This window comes from Pseudophryne corroboree, chromosome 6 (genome assembly GCF_028390025.1).
Source record: "Pseudophryne corroboree isolate aPseCor3 chromosome 6, aPseCor3.hap2, whole genome shotgun sequence".
NCBI classification, from domain to species: domain Eukaryota; kingdom Metazoa; phylum Chordata; class Amphibia; order Anura; family Myobatrachidae; genus Pseudophryne; species Pseudophryne corroboree.
In genome coordinates, this window is record NC_086449.1 from 287764566 (window position 1) to 287791119 (window position 26554).

General features: G+C 45.3%; 1 protein-coding gene across 3 annotated transcripts in view; it reads right to left on the bottom strand.

Annotated features, from left to right (window-relative positions):
• The window catches only part of WDR72 (WD repeat domain 72), a 417276-nt gene that overhangs the window by 196473 nt on the left and 194249 nt on the right, over positions 1–26554 (bottom strand). For all 3 annotated transcript variants that reach the window (XM_063926109.1, XM_063926110.1, XM_063926112.1), the window contains one exon: positions 4409–4611. In XM_063926109.1, the coding sequence (XP_063782179.1) occupies positions 4409–4611 (203 nt within the window). The remainder of the gene's footprint in view (positions 1–4408; positions 4612–26554) is intronic.

A 26554-nucleotide genomic window follows, 5' to 3' on the forward strand; every position in this document is an offset into this window, starting at 1 on the left:
GTATTTTTAAAACCAGCACCGGGCTCCACTAGCTGGACAGATAATGCCACAGCCGGAGGTCACTTTTATATAGTGCCCTGCGGCCGTGGCATCATAAATCCAACTAGTCACCCCTGGCCGGGGTACCCTGGGGGAGTGGGGACCCCTTCAATCAAGGGGTCCCCCCCCCCAGCCACCCAAGGGCCAGGGGTGAAGCCCGAGGCTGTCCCCCCCCATCCAATGGGCTGCGGATGGGGGGGCTGATAGCCTTTGTTGTAAATGAAAAGATATTGTTTTTAGTAGCAGTACTACAAGTCCCAGCAAGCCTCCCCCGCATGCTGTTACTTGGAGAACCACAAGTACCAGCATGCGGCGGAAAAACGGGCCCGCTGGTACCTGTAGTACTATTACTAAAAAAATACCCAAATAAACACAAGACACACACACCTTGAAAGTAAAGATTTATTACATACATGCACACAAACATACATACATACTTACCTTATGTTCACACGCAGGTCGGTCCTCTTGTCCAGTAGAATCCATGGGGTACCTGTAGAAAAAATTATACTCACAAAATCCAGTGTAGATCGGTCCTCTTCAAATCCATTTGTAATCCAGGTACTTGATTAAAATAAAAAAACGGACACACGAGCCACGAACTGAAAGGGGCCCCATGTTTTCACATGGGACTCCTTTCCCCGAATGCCAGAAACCCACTCTGACTTCTGTCTAAGTGGGTTTCTTCAGCCAATCAGGGAGCGCCACGTTGTAGCACTCTCCTGATCGGCTGTGTGCTCCTGTACTGAGTGACAGGCGGCACACGGCAGTGTTACAATGTAGCGCCTATGCGCTCCATTGTAACCAATGGTGGGAACTTTCTGCCCTGCGGTTGACCTAAAGTGACGTCACCGCTGAGCAGAAAGTTCCCAGCATTGGTTACAATGGAGCGCATAGGCGCTACATTGTAACACTGCCGTGTGCCGCCTGTCACTCAGTACAGGAGCACACAGCCGATCAGGAGAGTGCTACAAAGTGGCGCTCCCTGACTGGCTGAAGAAACCCACTTAGACAGAAGTCAGAGTGGGTTTCTGGCATTCGGGGAAAGGAGTCCCATGTGAAAACATGGGGCCCCTTTCAGTTCGTGGCTCGGGTATCCGTTTTGTTATTTTATTCAAGTACGTGGATTATACATGGATGCGACGAGGAGCCTGGGACCCTGGATCTGGTGAGTGTAATTTATTCAACAGGTACCCCTTGGATTCTACTGGAGAAGAGGACCGACCTGCGTGTGAACATAAGGTAAGTATGTATGTATGTTTGTGTGCATGTATGTAATAAATCTTTACTTTCACGGTGTGTGTGTCTTGTGTTTATTTGGGTATTTTTTTAGTAATAGTACTACAGGTACCAGCGGGCCCGTTTTTCCGCCGCATGCTGGTACTTGTGGTTCTCCAAGTACCAGCATGCGGGGGAGGCTTGCTGGGACTTGTAGTACTGCTACTAAAAACAATATCTTTTCATTTACAACAAAGGCTATCAGCCCCCCATCCGCAGCCCATTGGATGGGGGGGGACAGCCTCGGGCTTCACCCCTGGCCCTTGGGTGGCTGGGGGGGGGGACCCCTTGATTGAAGGGGTCCCCACTCCCCCAGGGTACCCCGGCCAGGGGTGACTAGTTGGATTTTTGATGCCACGGCCGCAGGGCACTATATAAAAGTGACCCCCGGCTGTGGCATTATCTGTCCAGCTAGTGGAGCCCGGTGCTGGTTTTAAAAATACGGGGGACCCCTACTCTTTTTGTCCCCCGTATTTTTGGAACCAGGACCAGGCGCAGAGCCCGATGCTGGTTGCTTAAATATGGGGGAACCCCTGTCATTTTTTCCCCCATATTTCTGCAACCAGGATCGGCTCAAAGAGCCCGAGGCTGGTTATGCTTAGGAGGGGGGACCCCACGCAATTTTTTTTTTAATTTTACACTGTTTAATTTAATTAAAAAAAAAAAATGAACCCCAGCACGGATCACACAGATCCGGCCGAGATTCATTTTTAAAAAGTCGGCAGTGTTTTGCTAATCACTGCCGTAAAAATAGAAAAAAAAACACGAATGACATCGACATCGGAACAAAAGAAAAACCCGAATACGACAGCTTAGTAAATTAGTCGTAATCAATTCAAAAAGTTGCAGTTTTACACTTTCGATGTCATTCGTGATTGAACTTTGACCTTTTTCCGAAAATTACGAATGTTAGTAAATTTACCCCATTGTTTGCACATTTTTCATAGCGCAGTACCATTATTTTTTTTCTTGTATGGTCAGTGGAAATGGACTATGGGGGTAATTCCAAGTTGATCGCAGCAGTAAATTTTTTAGCAGTTGGGCAAAACCATGGGGGTAATTCAAAGTTGATCGCAGCAGGAAATTTTTTAGCAGTTGGGCAAAACCATGTGCACTGCAGGGGAGGCAGATATAACGGGTGTAGTACAGCTGACCGGCGGTCAGCTTACCGACGCCGGGATCCCGGCAGCATACCGACACCGGGTATGCTCGCTGCGCCGGGTATGCTCGCTGCACTCGTCACGCTGCGGGCTCGGTGGCGACCTGCGGTCGCCACGGGTTCTATTCCCACTCTATGGGTGTCGTGGACACCCACGAGTGGAAATAGTCCCTGTTGGTCGGCATGCCGACCATCGGGACAGTGACCCGTCGGGCTGGTGGAGGAGGTCATGTGACTGTCGGTCAGCTGACCGGCGGTCACATGAATACCACCCGATATAACATGTGCAGAGAGAGTTAGATTTGGGTGGGTTATTTTGTTTCTATGCAGGGTAAATACTGGCTCCTTTATTTTTACACTGCAAATTAGATTGCAGATTGAACACACCCCACCCAAATCTAACTCTCTCTGCATATGTTACATCTGTCCCCCCCCCCCCTGCAGTGCACATGGTTCTGCCCAATTGCTAACAGAATTTCTGCTGCGATCAACTTGGAAATACCCCCCATGTGCACTGCAGGGGAAGCAGATATAACATGTGCAGAGAGAGATAGATCTGGGTGTGGTGAGTTCAATCTGCAATCTAAATTGCAGTGTAAAAATAAAGCAGCCAGTATTTACCCTGCACAGAAACAAAATAACCCACCCAAATCTAACTCTCTCTGCACATGTTATATCTGCCCCCCCTGCAGTGCACATGGTTTTGCCCAACTGCTAAAAAATTTCCTGCTGCGATCAACTTGGAATTACCCCCTAAGGGTGCGCACACACTATGCAATATAACATATGATCCGGCTGATATCGGCCGGTTCATTGCGATATTGTTTAGTGTGTACGCTCGATACAGGATATGATTCGTGCTCCCGTGGGTTGTATACTGCATCGCATGTTGGACCTGCATGCAGGTCCGGTGCAATATTGCCTACGAGGGCCATGTTGCTGTATGCAGCATGGCCCCTGCTCCACCCCCCTCCCCACCCCGCCCCTCCCGTTGCAGCCGATGTCGTGGCCCAATCACAGACAATGTCACATTGAGTGAACATCTTTCTACTGTGTACACAGCCTTACAACTTAATTGGCAAATCCTCTTAGCTTAATGGGTGTGTGTTCACAGGCACACCTGGGAATCTGCTGCAAATTCAAAATTATTGTATCTTTTTAATGTTTTTTTACAGAAAATATTATTAGCACCTAAATAAGCAAGAAGTTTTGACAATGCAGGTTCACCCACCATCGAAGTTGTATGCAAATTAGTACAATGAGCAGTAGCTGCTAGGTTATGCTAATGCAGCAGGAGGCCTTTGTGTAAATATACACCTCCTGGCTTCCTCTATGATCTGCTGCTATGTCCAAGGATGCAGCATCGGATCACTCTGTGGGACCATCGGTCATCTGAGTGGCCATTTTAGATCTTTACCAGAGTGCAGTAAATCAGCATTGGAAGACGCAGACACTGGCCTTGGCACTCCCAGAAAATGTTTTTAGGAATGCTGCCCAACATTATCCTGTCCCGACCCCCAAAACAGCCATAGCCTGTCAATGCGGCCATGGCTTAGGGGAATCTGGGCGGAAATACTTGGCATGTGCAGTTTACACAGTTTACTAGCCTTTGGGTTAGTACGTAAACCACCTGGTTTACGTACTAACCTGAATCAGGCCCTATATACACTGATCATTGCATTCAGTCAAAGCCCTCTGTGGTCTGGCACCCTAGAGAAAAGACCATCCAATGCAGACACATGGTAAATATGATGAGAACTGTAGGGTCTCTGTGGTTATTTCAACTGGGGGCAGATGAGCTAATCTAAGAAGGCAGAGCTGATGAACTGTATTGTGCAGAAATAATTATTGTAGGGCACCATACACTGCAGTGTACTCTGGAGCTTCTCCAGACTGTATATATGTTTTAATAAAAATATTTATTTTGCTTACCTTATTTGATGACTTTTCAGGATGCATTAGATTGTGGGACAGGGCTCCCAGTTTATGAGAGTTTGATGATTTGAAAGTCGTTTTAATGTTTCGCTGTGTCTCTTGGGTGCCTACCATGAAGTTTGTCACACCAATGGTGAAGTCTTCACAAGCAGCAAGAATTGCTTTTGCAATATCACCTGTTTCATGGCGCTCTAAAGTGCCTAGTTTAAAAAAAAACATATAAATAAATGAAAATTACTTAATGATACACAAAACAAATATTTATATTAAAGTATTTCGACATTTTTATTCTAATTGCAAATAATTTTAAAACACAGTATGACCTCTATACTGAATTAAAACTATATACACCCTATATATATTGTGACAAGAACACTGGGATAGTGTTTGAGGGCAGGTATATTTGTCCCAGGTTCTTGTCTTACATGTTTTAGAAAATGTTAACTTCTAGGAAAAATGCTTTTTGTTTTGTCTGAACCTTTTCAGTTTGCTGTAAAAGCTGGGTAAAGGCTCTGAGAGAGAGATAAGGCGAGTTCTAGACATTGGGCCCAGTTCGGGTCTTTGGCCTCACAGAGGGCTAATCAGGGTTTCAGCTGTGTAAGAGTGATATAGTGTTTCTAACCTGATTAGTATGGGCAGACTGCCTGGGAAGGCTGCAGGATCTGTGTGTGAGAGACACGCTTTCTGATGCAAGTAAGCTATACAGTATGTACTGAAGAACTCTGTGTTTTGTTTAGTGACAGTTAGGAACATCTTATGTTTAGTTAGTGCCGGACAGGCAAGGTATTTTTATTTTGGGGTTTGTTTTATTTTCTGTTTCAATAAAACTGGCCGGGGTCAGTTGCATACCCTCCAACATGACCCGCCCCACTAGGTACAAAATGCTCTGTTTCTGGACTTCCCTCTTAAATTATTATTGCCATCACCTGTGAAGAAACAGCTTTCTTATCAGTTAACTAGTTCAACACAGGTGATGGAAATCATAAATTAAGAGGGAAGTCCAGGAACAGAGCATTTTGTACCTAGTGGGGCGGGTCATGTTGGAGGGTCTGCAGTTGTACCAGAAACTGGACTTGTGTTGTTCCTCAGCTGCGTGCTGCCATATTCCCCAGGAAAAGGCACCTTGCACCCCTACAGTGTTACAACTTGGTGGAGAATGCGAGCAGGCCGTTCTGCGCATAAGTGAAAGCAGCAGCTTTGTGAGGCCTGCAGAAAACGGTGGTTTATGCAGATACAGCCCAGTGTGAAGTTACTGAGACTCACCCCTGAGGGTTTGATATATGTCCTGGGTGAAAGCAGCTGCAAAGCCACCTGAAAAATCTGTTGACATGGAGGATCTGCTTAAAGCCTTGCTGCAAGCTACAGCGGCTCAGCAGGAGGCCAACCGACAGCAGCAGGTGGCAATGGAGGAAAATTGGAGACTACAGCGTCAGGATAGAGAGGCCTTAGCAGAAGTGGTGCAGAGACTTGCAGCTCGGGTTGGAGATGTGGCCGTCAGTGCTCCAACCAGCTCTAGTTCTATACGAGCCAGTCACTTCCTGCAGAAAATGACAGAGGCTGATGATGTGGAGGCCTATCTGACCACGTTTGAAAGGACTGCCGAGCGTGAGAACTGGCCGAAAGCACAGTGGGCCAGTCTGCTGGCACCTTTCCTGTCAGGTGAGCCCCAAAAAGCTTACTTTGATTTAAGCCCTGCTGAGGCTCGGGACTATGATAAACTAAAGACTGAGATCCTGACCCGCCTGGGAGTCACGCTGTCAGTACGAGCGCAACGGGTGCACCGTTGGCTGTACGCCATGGAGAAGCCTCCGCGCTCCCAGATGCACGACCTTATTCAGCTAACAAAAAAATGGCTGCAGCCAGAGACATTAACTGGTCCCCAGATGGTGGAAAGAGTCGTCATGGACCGCTACTTGAGATCTTTGCCCATGGTCCTGCGCAAGTGGGTGAGCCATGGAAACCCGGGTACTGCTGACCAATTAGTGGACATGGTAGAGAGGTATTTGGCAGCAGAGGAACTACTGATGACCACCCAGCAACACATAGATCCTCGACAGCGCCCTTCAGTAAAGACTGGTAAGACTGTTCCGTGGGAAAACGTTGCTGGGCGGTTAAGAGAACGCAAGGCTGGAGAGACTGTAAACACTGGCCCTGGAAACAGGCCAATGGGGCTAGAACGGTCTATGCTGCCCAAATGGGTTGATAATCGTGTGGTTAAATGTTTTAGGTGTGGTATGCCAGGTCATGTTATTGCCAATTGCCCAGTCACGCAAGAACCCATGCAATGTGATGCTGCCTTTGAATGTCGCAGAATGTCTTTCTTTGCTAGGTTAGCCTGTACTGTGGTACCTTCACCTGAGCTGGAAAAACAAATGTGTGATGTGTTCTTAGAAGGTAACCGGGTAGAGGCCTTGCTAGATTCAGGAAGTTTAGTTACCCTCGTGAAAGCTGGGTTAGTGAACCCCTTAAAGGTCCAGCAAATACCTATTGGGGTAACTTGCATACATGGGGATACCCAATATTATGCCACTGCTGAGGTGAATATAGAAACTTGTTGTGGGTCAGCAATGGTTAAAGTGGGACTGGTCCCTACCTTGGTGCATGAGGCCATAATAGGGAGGGATTTTCCTCATTTTTGGAAACTGTGGGAATCACGGTTATCAACAGATGTGAGAAGTAAAAAGCCAGTTGATAATACCGGTGATTTTTTGGATGTACGTGGGTCTTCGGAACTTTCTGGCCCTTTGCCTTTTGCTAGTTTGGCTGGGGAAGTGACAGATGGGGAGTCCAGTGAGGACCCTCTTGCCGGGAACAGAGACATAGTAGTTAGAACTGAAAGCGTGCCTGACCTGGAGGTAAAGAAGGATCTGTTTGCGTCTGAACAGTTAAAGGATCCTACCTTAATAAAGGCTAGAGAGAATGTTAAGATTGTTAATGGGGAACCTGTGGTACCAGGTGACAGGGTTACGTATCCCCACATGGCCATCTGTAATGAGCTCTTGTACCACATTGTCAAAAGGGGTGAGGATGTGGTGGAACAGCTGGTAGTTCCCCAGCCTTATCGGAGAACGGTACTAGATTTAGCTCATAGTCACGTTACCGCAGGACATTTAGGGGCAGAAAAAACCACTAAAAGAGTTTTACAAAGGTTCTTTTGGCCAGGGGTTTATAAAGAAGTGTCTGAATATTGTTCTTCCTGTCCTGAATGCCAGTATCATGCCCCTAGACCCCATTTCAGGAGCCCACTAGTTCCCATGCCTATTATAGAGGTCCCGTTTGACAGAATAGCCATGGATCTCGTGGGGCCCTTGTTAAAGTCTGCTCGGGGCCATCAGTATATCCTGGTAATTATGGACTATGCCACTCGATATCCAGAGGCTGTCCCTTTACGCACTATCACAACCAAGGCGATAGCTAGGGAGCTGGTGCAGGTATTTAGTAGAGTGGGAATACCAAAAGAAATTTTGACTGACCAAGGTACTCCATTTATGTCAAGGATCATGAAAGAATTGTGCAAGTTATTTAAGGTCACTCACCTCAGGACGTCCATCTACCATCCCCAAACTGACGGGTTGGTGGAAAGGTTTAATAAAACATTAAAAAGTATGTTAAAAAAGGTTGTTGAGAGAGATGGGAAAAACTGGGATTGTTTGTTGCCCTACTTGTTAATGGCCATCAGAGAAGTTCCTCAGTCCTCTACGGGGTTTTCTCCATTTGATTTGTTGTATGGTAGACACCCCAGAGGGCTGTTGGATGTTGCCAAAGAGACGTGGGAAGGACAGCCCACTCCTTATAGAAGCGTTATTGAGCATGTAACACAAATGCAGGATAGGATTGCAGCCGTGGTACCTGTTGTCAGAGAGCACATGGAACAGGCCCAAAGTGCTCAACAGAGGGTCTATAACCGGAGTGCCAAGATACGGGAATTTGCTCCTGGAGATAGAGTTCTTGTTTTGGTACCCACTGTGGAAAGCAAATTCCTAGCTAAATGGCAGGGTCCATTTGAGATTAGGGAAAAAGTGAATGAGGTTAATTACAAAGTATACCAGCCGGGAAAGAGAAAACCCGAACAGATCTACCATGTTAACTTAATCAAACCCTGGAAAGATAGGTTGTCTCTGTCAGCGGAGCCTTGCCCTTCGGTGTCTTCACCCCGGTTGCTTCCCGCAGTGAAGGTGTCAGAGACATTATCAGCTGATCAGAACAATCAGGTTAAAGAATTTCTCATCCAAAATAGGGAGGTATTTTCAGAGCTGCCTGGCCGAACGACCATAATAAAACATGACATTGTCACAGAACCAGGGGTCAGGGTTCATTTAAAGCCATATAGGATTCCTGAAGCTCAGCGAGAAGCTATTTCTAAGGAAGTTAAAACCATGTTAGAACTTGGAGTCATAGAGGAGTCTAACAGTGAGTGGTCCAGTCCCATAGTGCTCATCCCGAAGCCCGACGGTAGCATACGCTTCTGTAATGACTTTCGTAAGTTAAATGAGGTGTCCAAGTTTGACGCATACCCCATGCCCCGTGTGGATGAGCTTGTAGAAAGGCTGGGAACAGCCAGGTTTCTCACCACATTGGACCTGACCAAAGGTTACTGGCAAATACCTTTATCTGATAGCGCCAAAGAAAAAACAGCCTTTTCGGTTCCGGAGGGGCTGTACCAGTATAAGATGTTACCCTTTGGGTTGCATGGGGCTCCAGCAACCTTTCAACGGGCGATGGATAAAATTTTGAGGCCCCATAGAAAATATGCAGCTGCCTATTTGGATGATGTGGTAATTCACAGTACAGACTGGGGGTCACATTTGGTTAAAGTACAAGCAGTACTGGACTCAATCAGAGAGGCAGGGTTAACTGCTAACCCAAAGAAGTGCTGCCTCGCAATGGAGGAGGTCAAATACTTGGGCTTCACCATAGGCAGAGGTCTGATTAGGCCCCAATTGAATAAAGTTGATGCTATTCAAAACTGGCCTCGTCCAGTGAATAAAAAACAGGTAAGGGCTTTTTTGGGAATTACTGGGTACTATAGACGGTTTATTCCTAATTTTGCGACCACAGCGGTGCCGTTGTCAGACCTTACCAAAGGGAAGCAGTCAAATGTGGTGAAATGGAACCCTGATGCAGAAAAGGCGTTCCAAGCGTTAAAAGTGGCTTTGTGTTCACAACCGGTGTTGATAACACCAGATTTTTCAAAAGAATTTGTGGTACAGACAGATGCCTCAGAGGTAGGGATAGGTGCTGTGCTGTCCCAAACCAGAGATGGGGACGAACACCCTATCATTTATTTGAGTAGGAAACTCAATGAGCATGAAAAAAGGTATGCCATTGTGGAAAAGGAGGCTTTGGCCATTAAGTGGGCACTAGATACCTTGAGATATTACCTCTTGGGTAGACAATTCAGACTAGTGACAGACCATGCCCCTTTAAAATGGATGTATGTAAATAGAGGCAAGAATGCTCGTGTAACTAGATGGTTTCTAGCGTTGCAGGACTTTAAGTTTACTGTCGAACATAGACCGGGAACACAATTGGCCAACGCAGATGCATTGTCTCGCATCTTCTGTTTGGGGGCTACAAGTGTTCCGGCCCCTAGGTCGAAACAGGGGAGGGGGATATGTGACAAGAACACTGGGATAGTGTTTGAGGGCAGGTATATTTGTCCCAGGTTCTTGTCTTACATGTTTTAGAAAATGTTAACTTCTAGGAAAAATGCTTTTTGTTTTGTCTGAACCTTTTCAGTTTGCTGTAAAAGCTGGGTAAAGGCTCTGAGAGAGAGATAAGGCGAGTTCTAGACATTGGGCCCAGTTCGGGTCTTTGGCCTCACAGAGGGCTAATCAGGGTTTCAGCTGTGTAAGAGTGATATAGTGTTTCTAACCTGATTAGTATGGGCAGACTGCCTGGGAAGGCTGCAGGATCTGTGTGTGAGAGACACGCTTTCTGATGCAAGTAAGCTATACAGTATGTACTGAAGAACTCTGTGTTTTGTTTAGTGACAGTTAGGAACATCTTATGTTTAGTTAGTGCCGGACAGGCAAGGTATTTTTATTTTGGGGTTTGTTTTATTTTCTGTTTCAATAAAACTGGCCGGGGTCAGTTGTACCAGAAACTGGACTTGTGTTGTTCCTCAGCTGCGTGCTGCCATATTCCCCAGGAAAAGGCACCTTGCACCCCTACAGTGTTACAATATATATATATATAGTGCCTGTCACTAGATGGGCCTTTTCCTGCAAATATATTGTGTAAGAACTAATGACAGAGGGGCTCCTTCCTAGTGAGCTGATAGGATGCACTGTAATGTATGGCTGTCTGTAGTCTATGTTTGGGTAACTTGAGCACTTGCAGTTACAACACTTTGAAAACAACTGTAGTACTTTGGCTGGGATGCAGTCAAGATCCCGCCGGACGGAATCCCGGCGGTCGAAATACCGACGCCGGAATCCCGACCGGCACAATCCCGACATATTCTCCTTCCGACACCCATAGAGGGAGAATAAATTAGTGTGCCGAGCATAGCGAGGCTCTGTGCTCACAGCATGGCGAGCGCAGCGAGCCCGCAAGGGGCTGCGTTCCGCTCGCCACCCGTCGGGATTGTGTGGTTGGGATTCCGGCGTCGGGATTTCGACCGCCGGAATCCCATCCAGCGGGATTTAGTACTGATCCCCTTTGGCTTTAGCGATACAGGGGTCGATGTACATTTGGGTGCATGCCCCACTTGTGTAGCATGCACTGTTTGTTCATTTGCACAGTGCATGCTCAGAAAATTGGTGCATGCTCATTATTATCACCAGGAGCGGTTTAAGAAGGAGACCCCTGTGTAAGGGTCCCCTCCTCTCTTGTAGCTCATATTTGTGAGTCTTCTGCTCATGCACAGGTATCCAGGAAAATGGTGCAAGTGCCATGTTCCTGTGAAGCACTGGAGACCTGCAACCGGCATCTTACCGATACACAGCCTTATCCGACATGGGTCCCGCGGGTGGCATTTTGGCTGCTATTCCCCTGTAGTTGCTCTGTCACCCCAGGACACCGCTCAGACCCCCTGCTATCCTTACTGCCTTCTCCAGTTAATGAGCAACGCCATGTTGCTGCTGGTACACTGACTGCCCGTCCACCCACACAAGCATTGATCAGGTCAGCTGACTCCATCTGCCAATTGCTGAGTGGCAAAGGGGATAAAAGGACTGCTAGGAGTGCCAGCAAACTGCCCAGAACAATGTCGCAATCTCAGTTGCGTCTAGGCTCCACACTCCTGAGTTCAGTATCTGTTGTAAAAGTTCTGCTCTTTCTCTCCAGTTACACTCAAGCGATTTTGCTCCAGCATTCAGCAGTATATCCAGCACTGTTATTCCAGCAAATACCAGCACTAATATCATCCAGTGTGCCAATAGCCCGTGCTGCTATCACCAACTTCCTGGTTGGTTTCCAGACTGACTGCTGTCCATCGGTTCCAGTCCGGTTCCAGTAATCCAGTAATAGTCAGTTTCTACGCTGACTCTTGTTCCAGTGTTCGCCAGGACCAGTCCAGTTCTAGTGATTCAGGTCAAGTCAGTCCCTAGGTGATTCTTGCTCCAGTCCAAACAGTAAAGTCCAGTCCCAATGCTTTCAAGCCTTCTGTTCTCTAAGTCTTGTTCTGAGTATATTCAGCTATTCCAAGCATTGAAGTACCTTATGAGCAAGAGTTATCTGCACCCACCTAGCTTCCTGCACAGTGCCTCCTACTGAGCCAACATCAGAATCTAATCAGAATTCCCAGTGATATGTCTACTGCGGGTGTAGTATGAGTTGCCGACAGCTGGCTCCCTGGTGGCCAGCATACTGATGCCGGGATCCCGACCGCCCGCTTGCCGACAGCGGGGCGAGCGCAAATAAGCCCCTTTCGGGTTTGCAGCGCTCACCACGCTGCGGGCATGTTGGGACTCTACGCATCCAACGCTATCTATTCTCCCTCCAGGGGGGTCGTGGACCCCCAAGAGGGAGAAAAGGTGTTGGTATGCCAGTTGTCGGGATTCTGGCGCCAGTATACTGTGCGCCGGGATCCCAACAACCAGTATACTGAATACCACCCGCCTACTGCACATGCGGAAAACTCTGGGAAAATGGTGGCCATGCCACTTTCACAGTGATTTCTACAGCGCCAAAGCCAAATCTTGAGTATAAAATGTGGATGCAGGGGGTGTAATATAGGCCCCCAAGGACCCAGTGGCCCTTGTGCATCGCGCACCATTTATAGATATGCCACTGGTGCTCACATATGGTGGCATATCTTTTATACATAGTATAGGCAAGGGGCAAGTGCTTACTGACAATGACTACTAGTGATAAATCCTTACACAGATGTGAGCATATCTCACAATATGTACAGCTCTGCATTTTGGCCAGTGTACACATTTTTCTACTTTTTAGTCATGTACACCCAACTTACTGACAACTAAAGCAGACATTAAGGAAGTACTACGCAAACTGTTACAAGGGGATATTTACTAACAAAGTGCAATAGTACAGTAACCCAGAGCAACCAATGAGCAATAAGCAAATACTATTCTTGTGTAAGATAGACAATTACATAGAAAAATAAACCAAATACAAGTGTCATTTATGAATGAGCAAAATACAGGTATGTAGAGCTTTTCATTTTGTACACAAGCACTTATTGAATGCATTCCATATTGCATGCTCCCATGATGTTTTAGGAGCTGAACCAGGAATAGAAATCTGCACCTATTTGTGGGAGAGGAGGTCCATCTGGAAATGTACATGATGGAAGTGTGAAAACATGACCTTAAAGTCAACTTTAGCATGACTGTAGTACTCCCAATATTAATTTAAGCTTTTCAAATATTTTTTTAAGAAAGCGTTATTTATGTGTTAAATTAAATATGAGAATGATGTGACATCAGGACTGATTTATCAGGAGTGTAACTACAGTAGAAATATATTTACTCATAAAATCTTCTGTGCAAAAGCTACAGTATCCCATTGAAGTACAGTATAGGTAATGCTGGGCACACACTAGACAACATGCAAATGATACGAGGTCGTCACGATTTCCCTTGAACTCCATGGAACTACTGGACAAGTGATATTGGGGGTAATTCCAAGTTGATCGCAGCAGGAATTTTTTTTAGCAGTTGGGAAAAACCATGGGGGTCATTCCGAGTTGTTTGCTCTGTAAATTTTTTCGCATCGCAGCGATTTTCCGCTTAGTGCGCATGCGCAATGTCCACACTGCGACTGCGCCAAGTAAATTTGCTATGCAGTTAGGAATTATACTCACAGTTTTTTCTTCGTTCTGGTGATCGTAATGTGATTGACAGGAAGTGGGTGTTTCTGGGCGGAAACAGGCTGTTTTATGGGAGTGTGGGTAAAAACGCTACCGTTTCTGGGAAAAACGCGGGAGTGGCTGGAGAAACGGAGGAGTGTCTGGGCGAACGCTGGGTGTGTTTGTGACGTCAAACCAGGAACGACAAGCACTGAACTGATCGCAGATGCCGAGTAAGTCTCGAGCTACTCAGAAACTGCACAGAGATGTATTTTCGCAATAATGCGAATCTTTCGTTCTCAATTTTAAGAAGCTAAGATTCACTCCCAGTAGGCGGCGGCTTAGCGTGTGCAAAGCTGCTAAAAGCAGCTTGCGAGCGAACAACTCGGAATGACCCCCCATGTGCACTGCAGGGGAGGCAGATATAACATGTGCAGAGAGCGTTAGATTTGGGTGTGGTGTGTTCAATCTGCAATCTAAATTGCAGTGTAAAAATAAAGCAGCCAGTATTTACCCTGCACAGAAACAAAATAACCCACCCAAATCTAACTCTCTCTGCACATGTTATATCTGCCTCCCCTGCAGTGCACATGGTTTTGCCCAACTGCTAAAAAATTTCCTGCTGCGATCAACTTGGAATTACCCCCATTGTGCACACACACTGAGCGATTGTACAAACGACCAAACAATATATGTAAGTCTAAATTGTGGAGTTTCAGGCTAATTTAACACACTGTTCGTCACTGCTAGCGTACACACTGCACAATTTGCTCCTAGTCATTAGCGACATTTTCTACATGGAGTTGCATGTACAGACAACAGAGAACGTTGCTAGAGACCCGCGGGAATGTGCAATGCTAGTGATATAGCAACGATTCTTTAAAATGTCATCTAGTGTGTTCCCGGCTTAAGTCCCTTTTAGGTGGATAAAACCCACCAGCTCTTGTTTTTGCATGTAAGTGTGGACCCAGTTTCAGTATCTAGTCTGTACTCAGCAAGTTACACTATGATCTCCCCAGCTCCACCACACTTCTGCAATTCAGGGGTGAATTGCTTATGCACTATTGGAAATTATTTTTGTAGATAAAAAAAAAACCAATGTATGAACACAGGCATTGCCCTCTTGTGTTCATATCGGTAGATAAAGATACAGGAACATTTTTATGAGGCAATAAGTAGCATGATTTGTTTTACGATGAAAAGCCTAGGCAGTCTATCTAGACAGCACTCATTCTCTCAGCAGGATATTCATCTCTATGCAGACATAAGGTGGTCTTATGTGTCTGAACCAGTCATTTCCATACTTGTCATCACACATTGAAAGACATACTGTATGTTATTGATGGCCCTTTTGGAGGGAAGTGATACATTTCTTTTCAATTATACCATGGATTGCCACCTGCTGTTGCTTACCTGGGTTTCAGTAATAGATAAAGCAAAACTTTACTGCTGTAAGATTAAGGTTGCAAGTTTTGGTCTTTAACACTTTTTATCACACCAATACTTTTTTAAATTAAAATAATTAACTGTTCACTGATTTATGAATGTATAAATTTGATGACCTTGCTAGTTAATAAGGTTTATATTTTAGTCATTTGAAATAAAAATTGCCAATTTAATTTATCCGATTATTAAAATTGTCCATCTCTCAAATGTCCATGATTCTCTATAAATTAGCTAAATATATAATATCTACAAGTTAATCACATGACAAAGAAGCCATTAACAAATGTAAAAAGTACACTCAAAATATGGTATCCAGATGATGGGTCGACAGTGAAAAGGTCAATAACCAATAGGTTGGCAACAAATGGTCGACATGCATTAGGACAAAATGGTGAAAAGGTCTACATTACAATGGTTGGCACATGAAAAGGTCAACATGACAATGGTTGGCACATGAAAAGGTCAAAATTAGTTTCTTTACTTTTTGTTTCATTTTCAGGACTTTTTCATACTTTCATACTCCAGAAAATGGCATGTTCACCATATGGAATACAGGACTGGCATTAGAATACAGGACTGGCATACTTAACATACTCATCTAAATCTTTTGACAACAATGACTGGAACCCATGGCTCTCAATGCATGGATCTTGGGGATGAGTAAGGCCCCATTAAGTATTTCAGTTCTGGTGGGATTGGCGGGTGTAACTTAGTAGCACAGTGCACAGGGGTGGGGGTTGTATGTTTGGAACATTTCTGTTATTAACAGCATTGTGACCCATATGTCCCATGCTGCTGAGGTATGAAGCTATGCAATTTCCATTTCTTACATGGCTTACCTACTGTACAGTGTGCATTGTTCTATATTCCCATGCATTAAAGAGAATGATACCCTACAGACAGCAGAAAGTGCTTATGGGAGCTTCCTTCCCTGCGTATATTATGCAAAGAGGCCACGCCCACTCCATTACTTATTGGATGAGTGACTTATAGGCCCTACACACTAGAAGATATCTAAAAATGATATGAACGATATATCGTTCATATCATTTAGTGTGGAGGCACCGATGATGGATGATGCCCATACCCGTGGTCATTTGTCGTTGGTTTTTCATCAGTCATATCGATCATCGTTCAAATCGCACTAATCGTTAAGTGTGTAGGGCCCATTTTTGTGACTGACAGACCTGCCTAGGAACAAGAGACTTCCATTGCCCGCCCCACACCCCTGATTGGACAGACTGCAAACCAGGAAATATGTATCTGTACAGCTGCACTGCATCACTCCCAAAGTCAGTGTTAATGTACAGGTCCCAGCCCGGCTGTACACACGGAACCCACCTCCCTCTGTAGAATCTGGGCTTTGCTGACATCTAAGGCTCTTTTCTACATTAAAATAAATGTTTATACATCAAGCGGTATAGGCGGGCCCCTAAAGCCACCGGGCCCTATATCGCCTAGCAGGAAATCCAGTCCTGGCATAAACCCTTGAGACCTGCTGACTTAGGGCCTTCTGAGTATGCCTATGCTTATGATAAGCTACTGTATCTTTAATGTGTATGGGATCGCATGCGCAGGCTGATGCGCCCCAAACACCATCGCTACACACCTGCGTTTTGCCATCACACCCTGTTACCTCCCCTAAAAGGTCCCTTCCTGTCAATCACTTTGTGAATGATTACTCTCTGTGACCGCCTTCACAAGACCATGCGACACATGCACAGTGTGAATCAGAGGCACTGTCGGATGATAATCTATCAAGGGTGAAAACATCGGCATAGCATACAACTATGAATCAGGCCGTTAAACGTTTAGGGAGTCGGAAAACCTCAGAGACAGTATCTTCCACCAAGTTCATGGATATGTGGGGCAAGATAGCACTGTTTGTACTGGCTTATGGGGGACATTGGGCAGAGATACAGGCATTCCGTGATAACCCATGTGCCTAGTTTTTGTATACCTGTATACAAGCATTGTTTTGTTTTGCAGAGTGAGATTAGTAAAGTGAGATAAAAAGGTGCAGAGTGCACATATTTAGGGCCATTACATTTTTGCTTGAAGGAGTCTGGATACTATGGGCCTAATTCTGAGTTGATCGCAGCAGCAATTTTGTTAGCAGTTGGTCAAAACCATGGCCCTCATTCCGAGTTGTTTGCTCGTTGCCGAGTTTCGCTAAATTGCGATTAGTCGCTTACTGCGCATGCGCAAGGTTCGCAGTGCGCATGCGCTTAGTTATTTTACTCAAAAGTTAGGTATTTTACTCACGGCATAACGAGGATTTTTCATCGTTCTGGTGATCGGAGTGTGATTGACAGGAAGTGGGTGTTTCTGGGCGGAAACTGGGCGTTTTATGGGTGTGTGCGGAAAAACGCTGCCGTTTCTGGGAAAAACGCGGGAGTGGCTGGAGAAACGGTGGAGTGTCTGGGCGAACGCTGGGTGTGTTTGTGACGTCAAACCAGGAACGAAACTGACTGAACTGATCGCAGTGGCAGAGTAAGTCCCGAGCTACTCAGAAACTGCACAGAAATTTCTATTCGCAATTATGCAAATCTTTCGTTCGAAATTCTGCTAAGCTAAGATACACTCCCAGTAGGCGGCGGCTTAGCGTGTGCAATGCTGCTAAAAGCAGCTAGCGAGCAAACAACTCGGAATAAGGGCCCATGTGCACTGCAGGAGGGGCAGATATAACATGTGCAGAGAGAGTTAGATTTGGGTGGGGTGTATTCAAGCTGAAATCTAAATTGCAGTGTAAAAATAAAGCAGCCAGTATTTACCCTGCACAGAAACAAAATAACCCACCCAAATCTAACTCTCTCTGCAAATGTTATATCTGTCCCACCTGCAGTGCACATGGTTTTGCCCAATTGCTAACAAACTTGCTGCTGCGATCAACTCAGAATTACCCCCTATGTGTTGCCCGTATCAACTAACAAATCAGCGCAAACCATCAATTTCTTGGGACACAACAATTCAATTGATGAATTTTGCATATTAATTGGGGAATTGGAAATATTCTCTAATTTCAAACCCTTCTGTCATCACAGGTGTCAAGAGACCATATAGCAAACTAACCACCATCTTTTCAGTTCTCACCTAAACAATACCCATCATTTGAGGTCTGAGCTCTAAAATGCTTCAATCCCCTTGTGGTCCAATTAAGTGTATTACCTGTGTTTCCACACTATAACTTATTGCACAAAATGCTGTACAAGACATTTTCTGACATAGAACCTACAAAATACATTCACACAATTATGAGGAATCTGAGATATAACTCTGTTGCTTAAAACAAGTAATTTGTGAGTCTCTATCAATGATATAGTACATGAAGGTGACTAATAAAAACTATAGTGTACGGTTTTAATTAATTTTAATGAACGTTGTTGAGTCAACCTGCTTGTGTAATAACCTAGAAATAATCATTGCTGATTTTTGTAGTCTCCCAAGGTCACCCCTTTTCATGACTTCACTGTGGTGTTAATAACATATCTTCTGCTGACTTTAGATTGTACAGAATTAAAAACATATAGCAGCAGTGTTGGTGTAATGATTTCATTACTGCCTCATTGCCTTAAGGTCATGAATTAAATTCCTGACTAAGACACTATCTGTGCAGAGTTTGTATGTACGTACCCCCAGGGACTCAAGCTGACATGTCAATAAATTACATACTGTATGTCTTGGCTTTCAAGTAGTATTTTAATGCCTATTCAGATGAATGAATATACTTTATTAACATTTATATTAGAGATGAGCAGGTTCGGATTTAATGCCAGAATTAACGCCAGTTTGGTTTTATCCAGATTTTTCTTATTGGCTATCCAAAACACGTGACATCCGTGACCCAACAAGACGCCGTTCTGAGGTCCGAGTAAAACCGAGTAAAACCGAACCCGCTCATCTCTAATTTATATAGCACATTTGTATTCCGCAGTGCTTTACAGAGAATATTTGCCATTCACATCTGTCCCTGCACCAGTGAAGCTTACAATCTACATTCCCTACCTCATATAAACACCCATACACATTATGATAATGTTCTCTGGGAGCCACTTAACCTGCCACTATATTTTGGGATTGTGTGAAGACACTGGAGTACATAGAGGAATCCTACACAAGTACGGGGAGAATATGCATACTCCACACAGTTAGGACCGTGATGGGAATCAAACCCAAGACCTCAGTGCTGTCATGCAGTAATGCTAACCAATACATCAAACATACTGCCAGTAACCACAAAAACAAATGTTAAAACATACAGTATTACTCAGGCCTAGAAGGGACTTTATAGTTAGGTTTAACCAGTCTAGGTGGTCCCGGGAAGTATGATGACCCAAGCAAAACATTGGAAGGATAGTTTTAATCTTTTTAATCAACTAGAAAGTGGAAAATCTTGGTTTTGAGGACTTCAAACAACAGTAGAACAATAACATATATTTGGAAAGTTCATGTGATATTTTATTGAGAGTGTGTTTTCTCTATGGTGAGTTTGGAGAAGGGAGATATGTCTATGCAAGTGTCACTACTAATGACAATTCATCTAGATGTTAGAGGACTCCTGCTGATGGTTTTATTTTGTATTCCACAAGTTAAAAATCAGCTGTTTGGCTCATTTCCCAGCTGGCATAGAAAAGAAGGAGGCCAGACTATTGTTTTTGGCCTCTCTATAGATCAGTAGCTGGTAACAGGTAGCTTGAAGGTCACATGGAAAGTGGCCTTCAAAAGGGTGACTTAAGCTCTCTGGCCAGACATTTTTAGTTTCTCCCATAGATGTTCTTTGTACAGAATGACATGAAAGCCGCAGCACATCCTGTTCATCGGCTTCCCATGAAAGGACCAGATAATAACTTGTGCTATATTTGTAACATGTCACTAAAGTTTTCAAAATTGATTTTTTATTTCCAGTATTAACATTAACATACTGTATCTTCCCAATTCTATAAGGAATTTGTGCTTTCAGAAAGACACAATTCCCTGACCATTATCACTTCTCCCCGATCACTCCTGTAGAGGTGTATTTGTTTTCAGGCAAGACTGATCAATGACTTTGATCTTCTAACATAAAACAATCTTTCAAACATTACATCCAAACACACTGGGAACAACTATCTATGTTAATATTGGATCTATGATATCTTTATTTATTTATGACAATTGTGTTGCCCAACAATAGTTATTTGGATTATATATTTATGTTTTGCATTTTATTTCCAAATTGAACTGTACTAGTAATTTATTATTTAGCAATACACAGAAAGATATATATGAGCTTTAGAAAAGGAAGCATACCTAAAGTTTAACACTAACGTGACAGCTATTTTTATGGTAATTATTTTGAGTAATAGAGTAGGACCTGCAGTAATGTGGGTTCCCTTGTTGAGGGCTGTAGGAAGAGGCGTCACCGGGTGTGGTGACACCCGGTGCGCGCCCCTGATCTCCTGCTGGGGCGTGTCCTTGTACTTAGGGGGCGTGGCTTCGCGGGGATCCTGGAATCGTCACTCTGGGGGAGTGCCCAGCATCTCCGGAGATGCTGGGCTTCCTCCAGAGCCAGTCTCCGTCCGCTGTCGGCTCCTCTTCTGTGACAGGAGCCGGGTGCTGTAGGAGACTTTCTCACTGCAGCACCTGGTTCCTGTCAGTGCGGAGGAGCTGACATTTGGTGTCACCCTCCGCCAGGCGTCATACCCGGGTGCGGGCCGCACCCCCCGCACCCGCCTTGTGACGCCACTGGCTGTAGGCTTAAATTTATTGATCAATGCATGAATTAAAACTCCATTGTTTATTATTGTTAGTTAATATAGTGAGAGCAAAGCCCCTGTGATTTATATTTAAACAATGTGATCACATACCGGGTTCCCCTTTAAATCCAGGAATGGTGAGTGCCGTGGATTAGTGTTACATACATACATACATACATACATACATACATACATATATATATATATATATACACATATATAGAAAAAGTGACAAGGAACGCACTCACCAGGCTTGTTTGAGACAGTTTCTGGAGGGGACTGATCTCTGGCTATTGCACCCCAGCAGTTGTGACAGTTCAGTATGCGAGTGCAACTTCTCTGGATCTATATATATATATATATATATATATATATATATATATATATATATATATATATATACACATATACACATACACAGTATACACACATACAATATATATTAACAATATATATTAACAATATATATATATATATATATATATATATAGTAAGTGGGCGTTTTGTCTGGCACTTGGGGAGCTAATAACGAAGACACAGACAGAAAGTTCAATGTTCCGGTGCTCAAACCCCTTTATCAAGACTTGATAAAGGGGCTTGAGCCCCGAAACATTGAACTTGCTGCTGTATCTGTGTCTATGTTATTAGTTACCCAAGTGCTAGACAAAACCCCCACTTACTGCATGTTTGACAGTCGGGGCACCAGGACATGCTGCTTTGATACTAGGACTCAGTGGCGGAACAAGCAAGCGGTGGGCCCAGGTGCGACAAAATGCTTTGGGGCCCCCCCCATCCAAGTCCACCCCATCGGCAGTGCGCGCCGTAGGCGCGCGCAAAAATACATAGTGGCGTGGCTTCGTGGGGAAGGGGTGTGGCCACAAAATAATACCAACACAGTAGTCTCCATTATTCAAATTACGCCGCACAGTAGCACCACTACACCAGGTAGAGACCCTTTTACACCTTACAGCAAACAGATTCCTCTTTTTACACATTACAGCAGACAGCGTGCCCTTTTTACACATAACGGCAGACCGCGTGCCCTTGTTACACATTACGGCAGACAGCGTGCCCTTTTTACACATTACAGCAGACAGCGTGCCCTTGTTACACATAGCGGCAGACAGCGTGCCCTTTTTACACATTACGGCAGACAGCGTGCCCTTGTTACACATTACGGCAGACCGCGTGCCCTTGTAACACATTACGGCAGACAGCGTCCCCATTTTTACACATTACGGCAGGCAGATTCCCCATTTTTACACATAGCAGCAGGCAGATTCCCCATTTTTACACATAGCGTCAGGCAGTCCCCGTTTTACACATAGCGTCAGGCAGTCCCCCTTTTTTACACATTACGGCAGGCAGATTCCCCTTTTTACACATTGCGTCGGGCAGATTACCCCTTTTTACACATAGTGTCAGGCAGTCCCCCATTTTTACACATTGCGGCAGGCTGATTCCCCCTTTTTACACATTGCGGCAGGCAGTCCCCCCTTTTTACACATTGCGGCAGGCAGTCCCCCCTTTTTACACATTGCGGCAGGCAATCCCCCCTTTTTACACATTGCTGCAGGCAGTCCCCCCTTTTTACACATTGCTGCAGGCAGTCCCTTTTTACACATTGCGGCAGGTATGCCCCCCTTTTTACACATTGCGGCAGGTAGTCCCCCCTTTTTACACAGTGCAGCAGGTAGTCCCCCATTTTTACACAGTGCGGCAGGTAGTCCCCCATTTTTACACATTGCGGCAGGCAGGCACAAGAAAGAAGGAAAGAAAGAAGGAAAGAAAGAAAGAAAGAAAGAAAGAAAGAAAGAAAGAAAGAAAGAAAGAAAGAAAGAAAGAAAGAAAGAAAGAAAGAAGAATTATACTTACCCTCTCCGCTGGCTCAGGCTCCTCGGTGCAGCGTCAGAGACGATTCCCGGGCTGGAGAGAAGGAGGACGAGGAGGGAGGCTAAGAAGGGAGCCGCAGCAGCGCTGTGTTACTGGTGGAGGCGCTGCTGCTGCTGCCCCTCTGCTTCCCTATAGGCTGTTCTCGGAAGACAGCCTATAGGGAAGCAGAGGGGCAGCAGCAGCAGCGCCTCCACCAGTAACAAAGCGCTGCTGCGGCTCCCTTCTCAGCCTCCCTCCTCCTCCTTCCCCCGTCTGTAGTACCGCTGCTCCTCTCCTCTCCTCTCTTCGCCGGGCGGCTGTGCGCTGCGGGCAGCGGTTGCCCGCAGCGCACAGCGGCATGTAATGAGTCAGTTTGACTCATTACATGCTTGGGCCCCTGGACAGAGGCGGGCCCCAGTGCAGTGCACTGCCTGCACTGCCGGTAGTTCCGCCTCTGCTAGGACTGACAGTCATATGGGCCATGCTATATATATATATATACACACACACACACACACACACACACACACACACACACACACACATTGAGTAAATACAAAGACCATTGAAAAAACATTGCAGTTAACCTGGCAGAAAAGAACTCTATGTGTGCTTGGTAGTTCATCCATAAAATATTTAACAGGGTTTACTCATGCCATTTTCTGCTGCTAGCTATACTATTGTACAGTGTATGATTTCCAAGCAGAAGCATTGATGAGGGGTCTTAATACTATCTCATGTCGTCTCATACTCAAAAATTCAATTTCTAGAATTGAAAAAATATAACTACAGTTTAAAATAATAAATGATTATATAAAGATGTATGTGAAACAGTGGAAGACACATAGTGCAAAAAAAGATCTTATCCAAGTGTCCACAATAAAGGAAATTTATTAACAGCAAAAATTTCTATATATTTGTATTTACACAAATGTGCCGAATTGTATGCTGTGGGCAGCACACCTTCCTTCTCGATTTTGGAACAGCCCCTGTAAAACTGTGTACACAAATTTAGCAGCTGACTATATTTGCATGGTGAAAAAGTGAAAGTGTCACTAAGTTCAAAGTAAACAACGTTCAAACCATTCCCATCATTAATTTCATATTTATTTAATCTTTCTCAGGTTTGTTCAGTTGGAGCCCAGACAAAATGTTTTGTATATTTTAATTTTGTTCTTAAAATACTGATACATTTATGTTTTCAGTGATCAGAATAATCACAGCTGATGTATAAAAATCAGGTGCTGATCTTGATGAAGACACATATAAATGAACTACAGAAGAACAATGGTCCTGCATATTCCATTTAACCTCAACACCATACCCCCCTGCCAGCCACGACTATCTTTTCTTGGGTCTTTCTCCCGCTCTGCAATAGCTATTAGCACCCTTATACCCCTTTCACACCAGAAATGCAGGGGCAAAACCCGGGAATTCTGCCACGGGCTCATGCAGGGACATTCCCGGGTTGGCACCTTTCACACCAGCATTTTTTGCCGGGACATCCCGGGTCTGCACCTTTCATACTGAACCCGGGATGGCCCTGCATTTTCTGAAAATGGGCGTCTCAGAAAAGACACAAGACCAGGAAGTGCCCTGAATAGCCAATCAGCATCAGTATAGGCAACCCGGGAAGGTAGAACATGTCCAGGGCCGGCTCTTCCATTAGGCAGCTTTAGGCGACTGCCTAGGGGCGTCGGCCCTTGGAGGGCGCCACTGTATTCATCAAGCAATAAATTGAAGGATGTCTCTGTACCTCCTTTTACACTTCACTGGCAGCGGCTGCAGATCTAATCAGGTACAGCTGCTGCTACCAGGCTGCACTGCATAATGCCTCATCGCTTCCTCCGTGCTGACACGTGTATCATCAAGTCATGTGAAGGCACATATGAGGCAGATGTAACTATGGCTCCCGAGGGGCGCACCCACTGACGCTCCTTATAGCCCTGATGCACCTCCTTCAGGCCCCTGGATCCCAGCTCTCCAGCAACAAGTTGAACCTGACTACATGTCTGCACCCAGCAGCACCATTGTTATGCTGCTGCTGACTATAAGAGGAACCCTGCCAATGATGAGGGAAAACAACATAAGGTGAGTAACCCATGGGGGTTTCTGCGGGACCACAAAGGGTGGGGGTGTGTGGGGAGTTTGCACAGCACATTAGAGAAAACACAGGAACATAAAAATATATGTAGGTGCGTATATATGTATGTGTACACATACAATTAAATATCCCCACCAGATTTATATCACTCAGCATAAAAGTGAAACTGTCCTCAGGGCAGGATGTACTATCCTTCGCCCCCGTGTAAGTGCCGTTTTCTCTCCGTTCACACTCACCGCTCCGTTGCCCGCCGCTTCCCCTTAGCTCCCCCGTCTGCTTTCTCATTTCCCTCTCCCTCCTCTTCACCGCCGTGGCCACTGAGTTCTTCTCTCGCAGCGCTCCCCATGGCCGTTGGCGCATGCGCACCAGCACCACTCACTTTTTTTTTTTCCGGGCATGCACACACAGCCTTCCTGGACGGATCATGGAGGCTTCCTGCGCCGCAGTTGCAGCTTCCGGATTTGCGCATGCGCCAACGGCCATGGGTAGCGCTGCGAGAGGAGAACTCAGTAGACGCGGCGGTGAAGAGGAGGGAGATGGAAAATGGGAAAGCAGACGGGGGAGCTATGGGGAAGCGGCGGGCAGCGGAGCGGTGAGTGTGAACGGAGAAAAAACGGCACTTAACGCGGGGGCGAAGGATAGTACATCCCGCCCTCAGTGTCTTATTCGATTCCTAACATACCACCTAACATTTATACATATTACAATATATCTTTTCATTTTAAAAGTCCTTGAGTGTCACCCCTTTTCTCTGTCTATGTATAATGATACCTCCGGGAGGTGGTGAGGGGGAGGTGTTTGCAGATTAGGGGGTGCTAGGCTGAAACTTTGCCTAGGGTGCAGAGAGACCTTGCACCGGCCCTGGACATGTCCCTGCACCATTCACACTGTCCAGGGTCCAGGGATCATCCCGGGACCAACCCTGGTCGATTGCAGGGTTGAAATGCGGGGACAGAAAACCCGGGTTTTTGTCCCTGTACCCTTTCACACCAAGAAATTTCCCGGGTTGATGCGCGTTCATGTGTTTTAACCCGGGAAATTTATGGCTGTGTGAAAGGGGTATTAGTCAGAATGCCCTGATCAGTGTCAGAACATGGCATTCTTGCTTATTATATAGATCTAGATGAGTGAGGGTTGGGCTTTATATGATGGGGATGTGCATCAAGATGTGTAGAGGGTAATAGTGGTCAGCAGGAAACCCCATATTGAATTGGAGACTAGATAAATAGGGTCCCTGCCGCACAGAGTATGAATACAAATGTTCTGTAAAACTGATGCAGAGACGGTGCTATTAAAAAAATCAAATATACCTAAATATAACACAAAATTAATTTCTGTTGAAACATGATTCCCTAAAACATTCAGATTGACTAGGTTCAGAGATTTTGGATGCACTGGACTGATTTTTTGTCAATGCGCATGTGCCAAAGCGCACACACAGAGGATTTATCTGCAAATTGAGTGGTAAGTAGTGTTTGACGGAGGTAACTCGGGGCGGTTAGAAAAAAGCAGGTGTGTCAGGACCATTTTCTGGGTGTGCCATAGACTGCAAGCTCGCTTACAGCTGGAGAGGCCCCTGAACTCTCTGTCAGAGACAGCATAGAGTTGCACAGAGGTCCAATGGTGCGACCAATTTGCATCCAATGTTCCCGATGATTCAGCTTATGTACGTGAGAGTCAGATATGAGACTCCAACAGTGGGCAGCTCTGTGCACAAGATGATGGCTGAG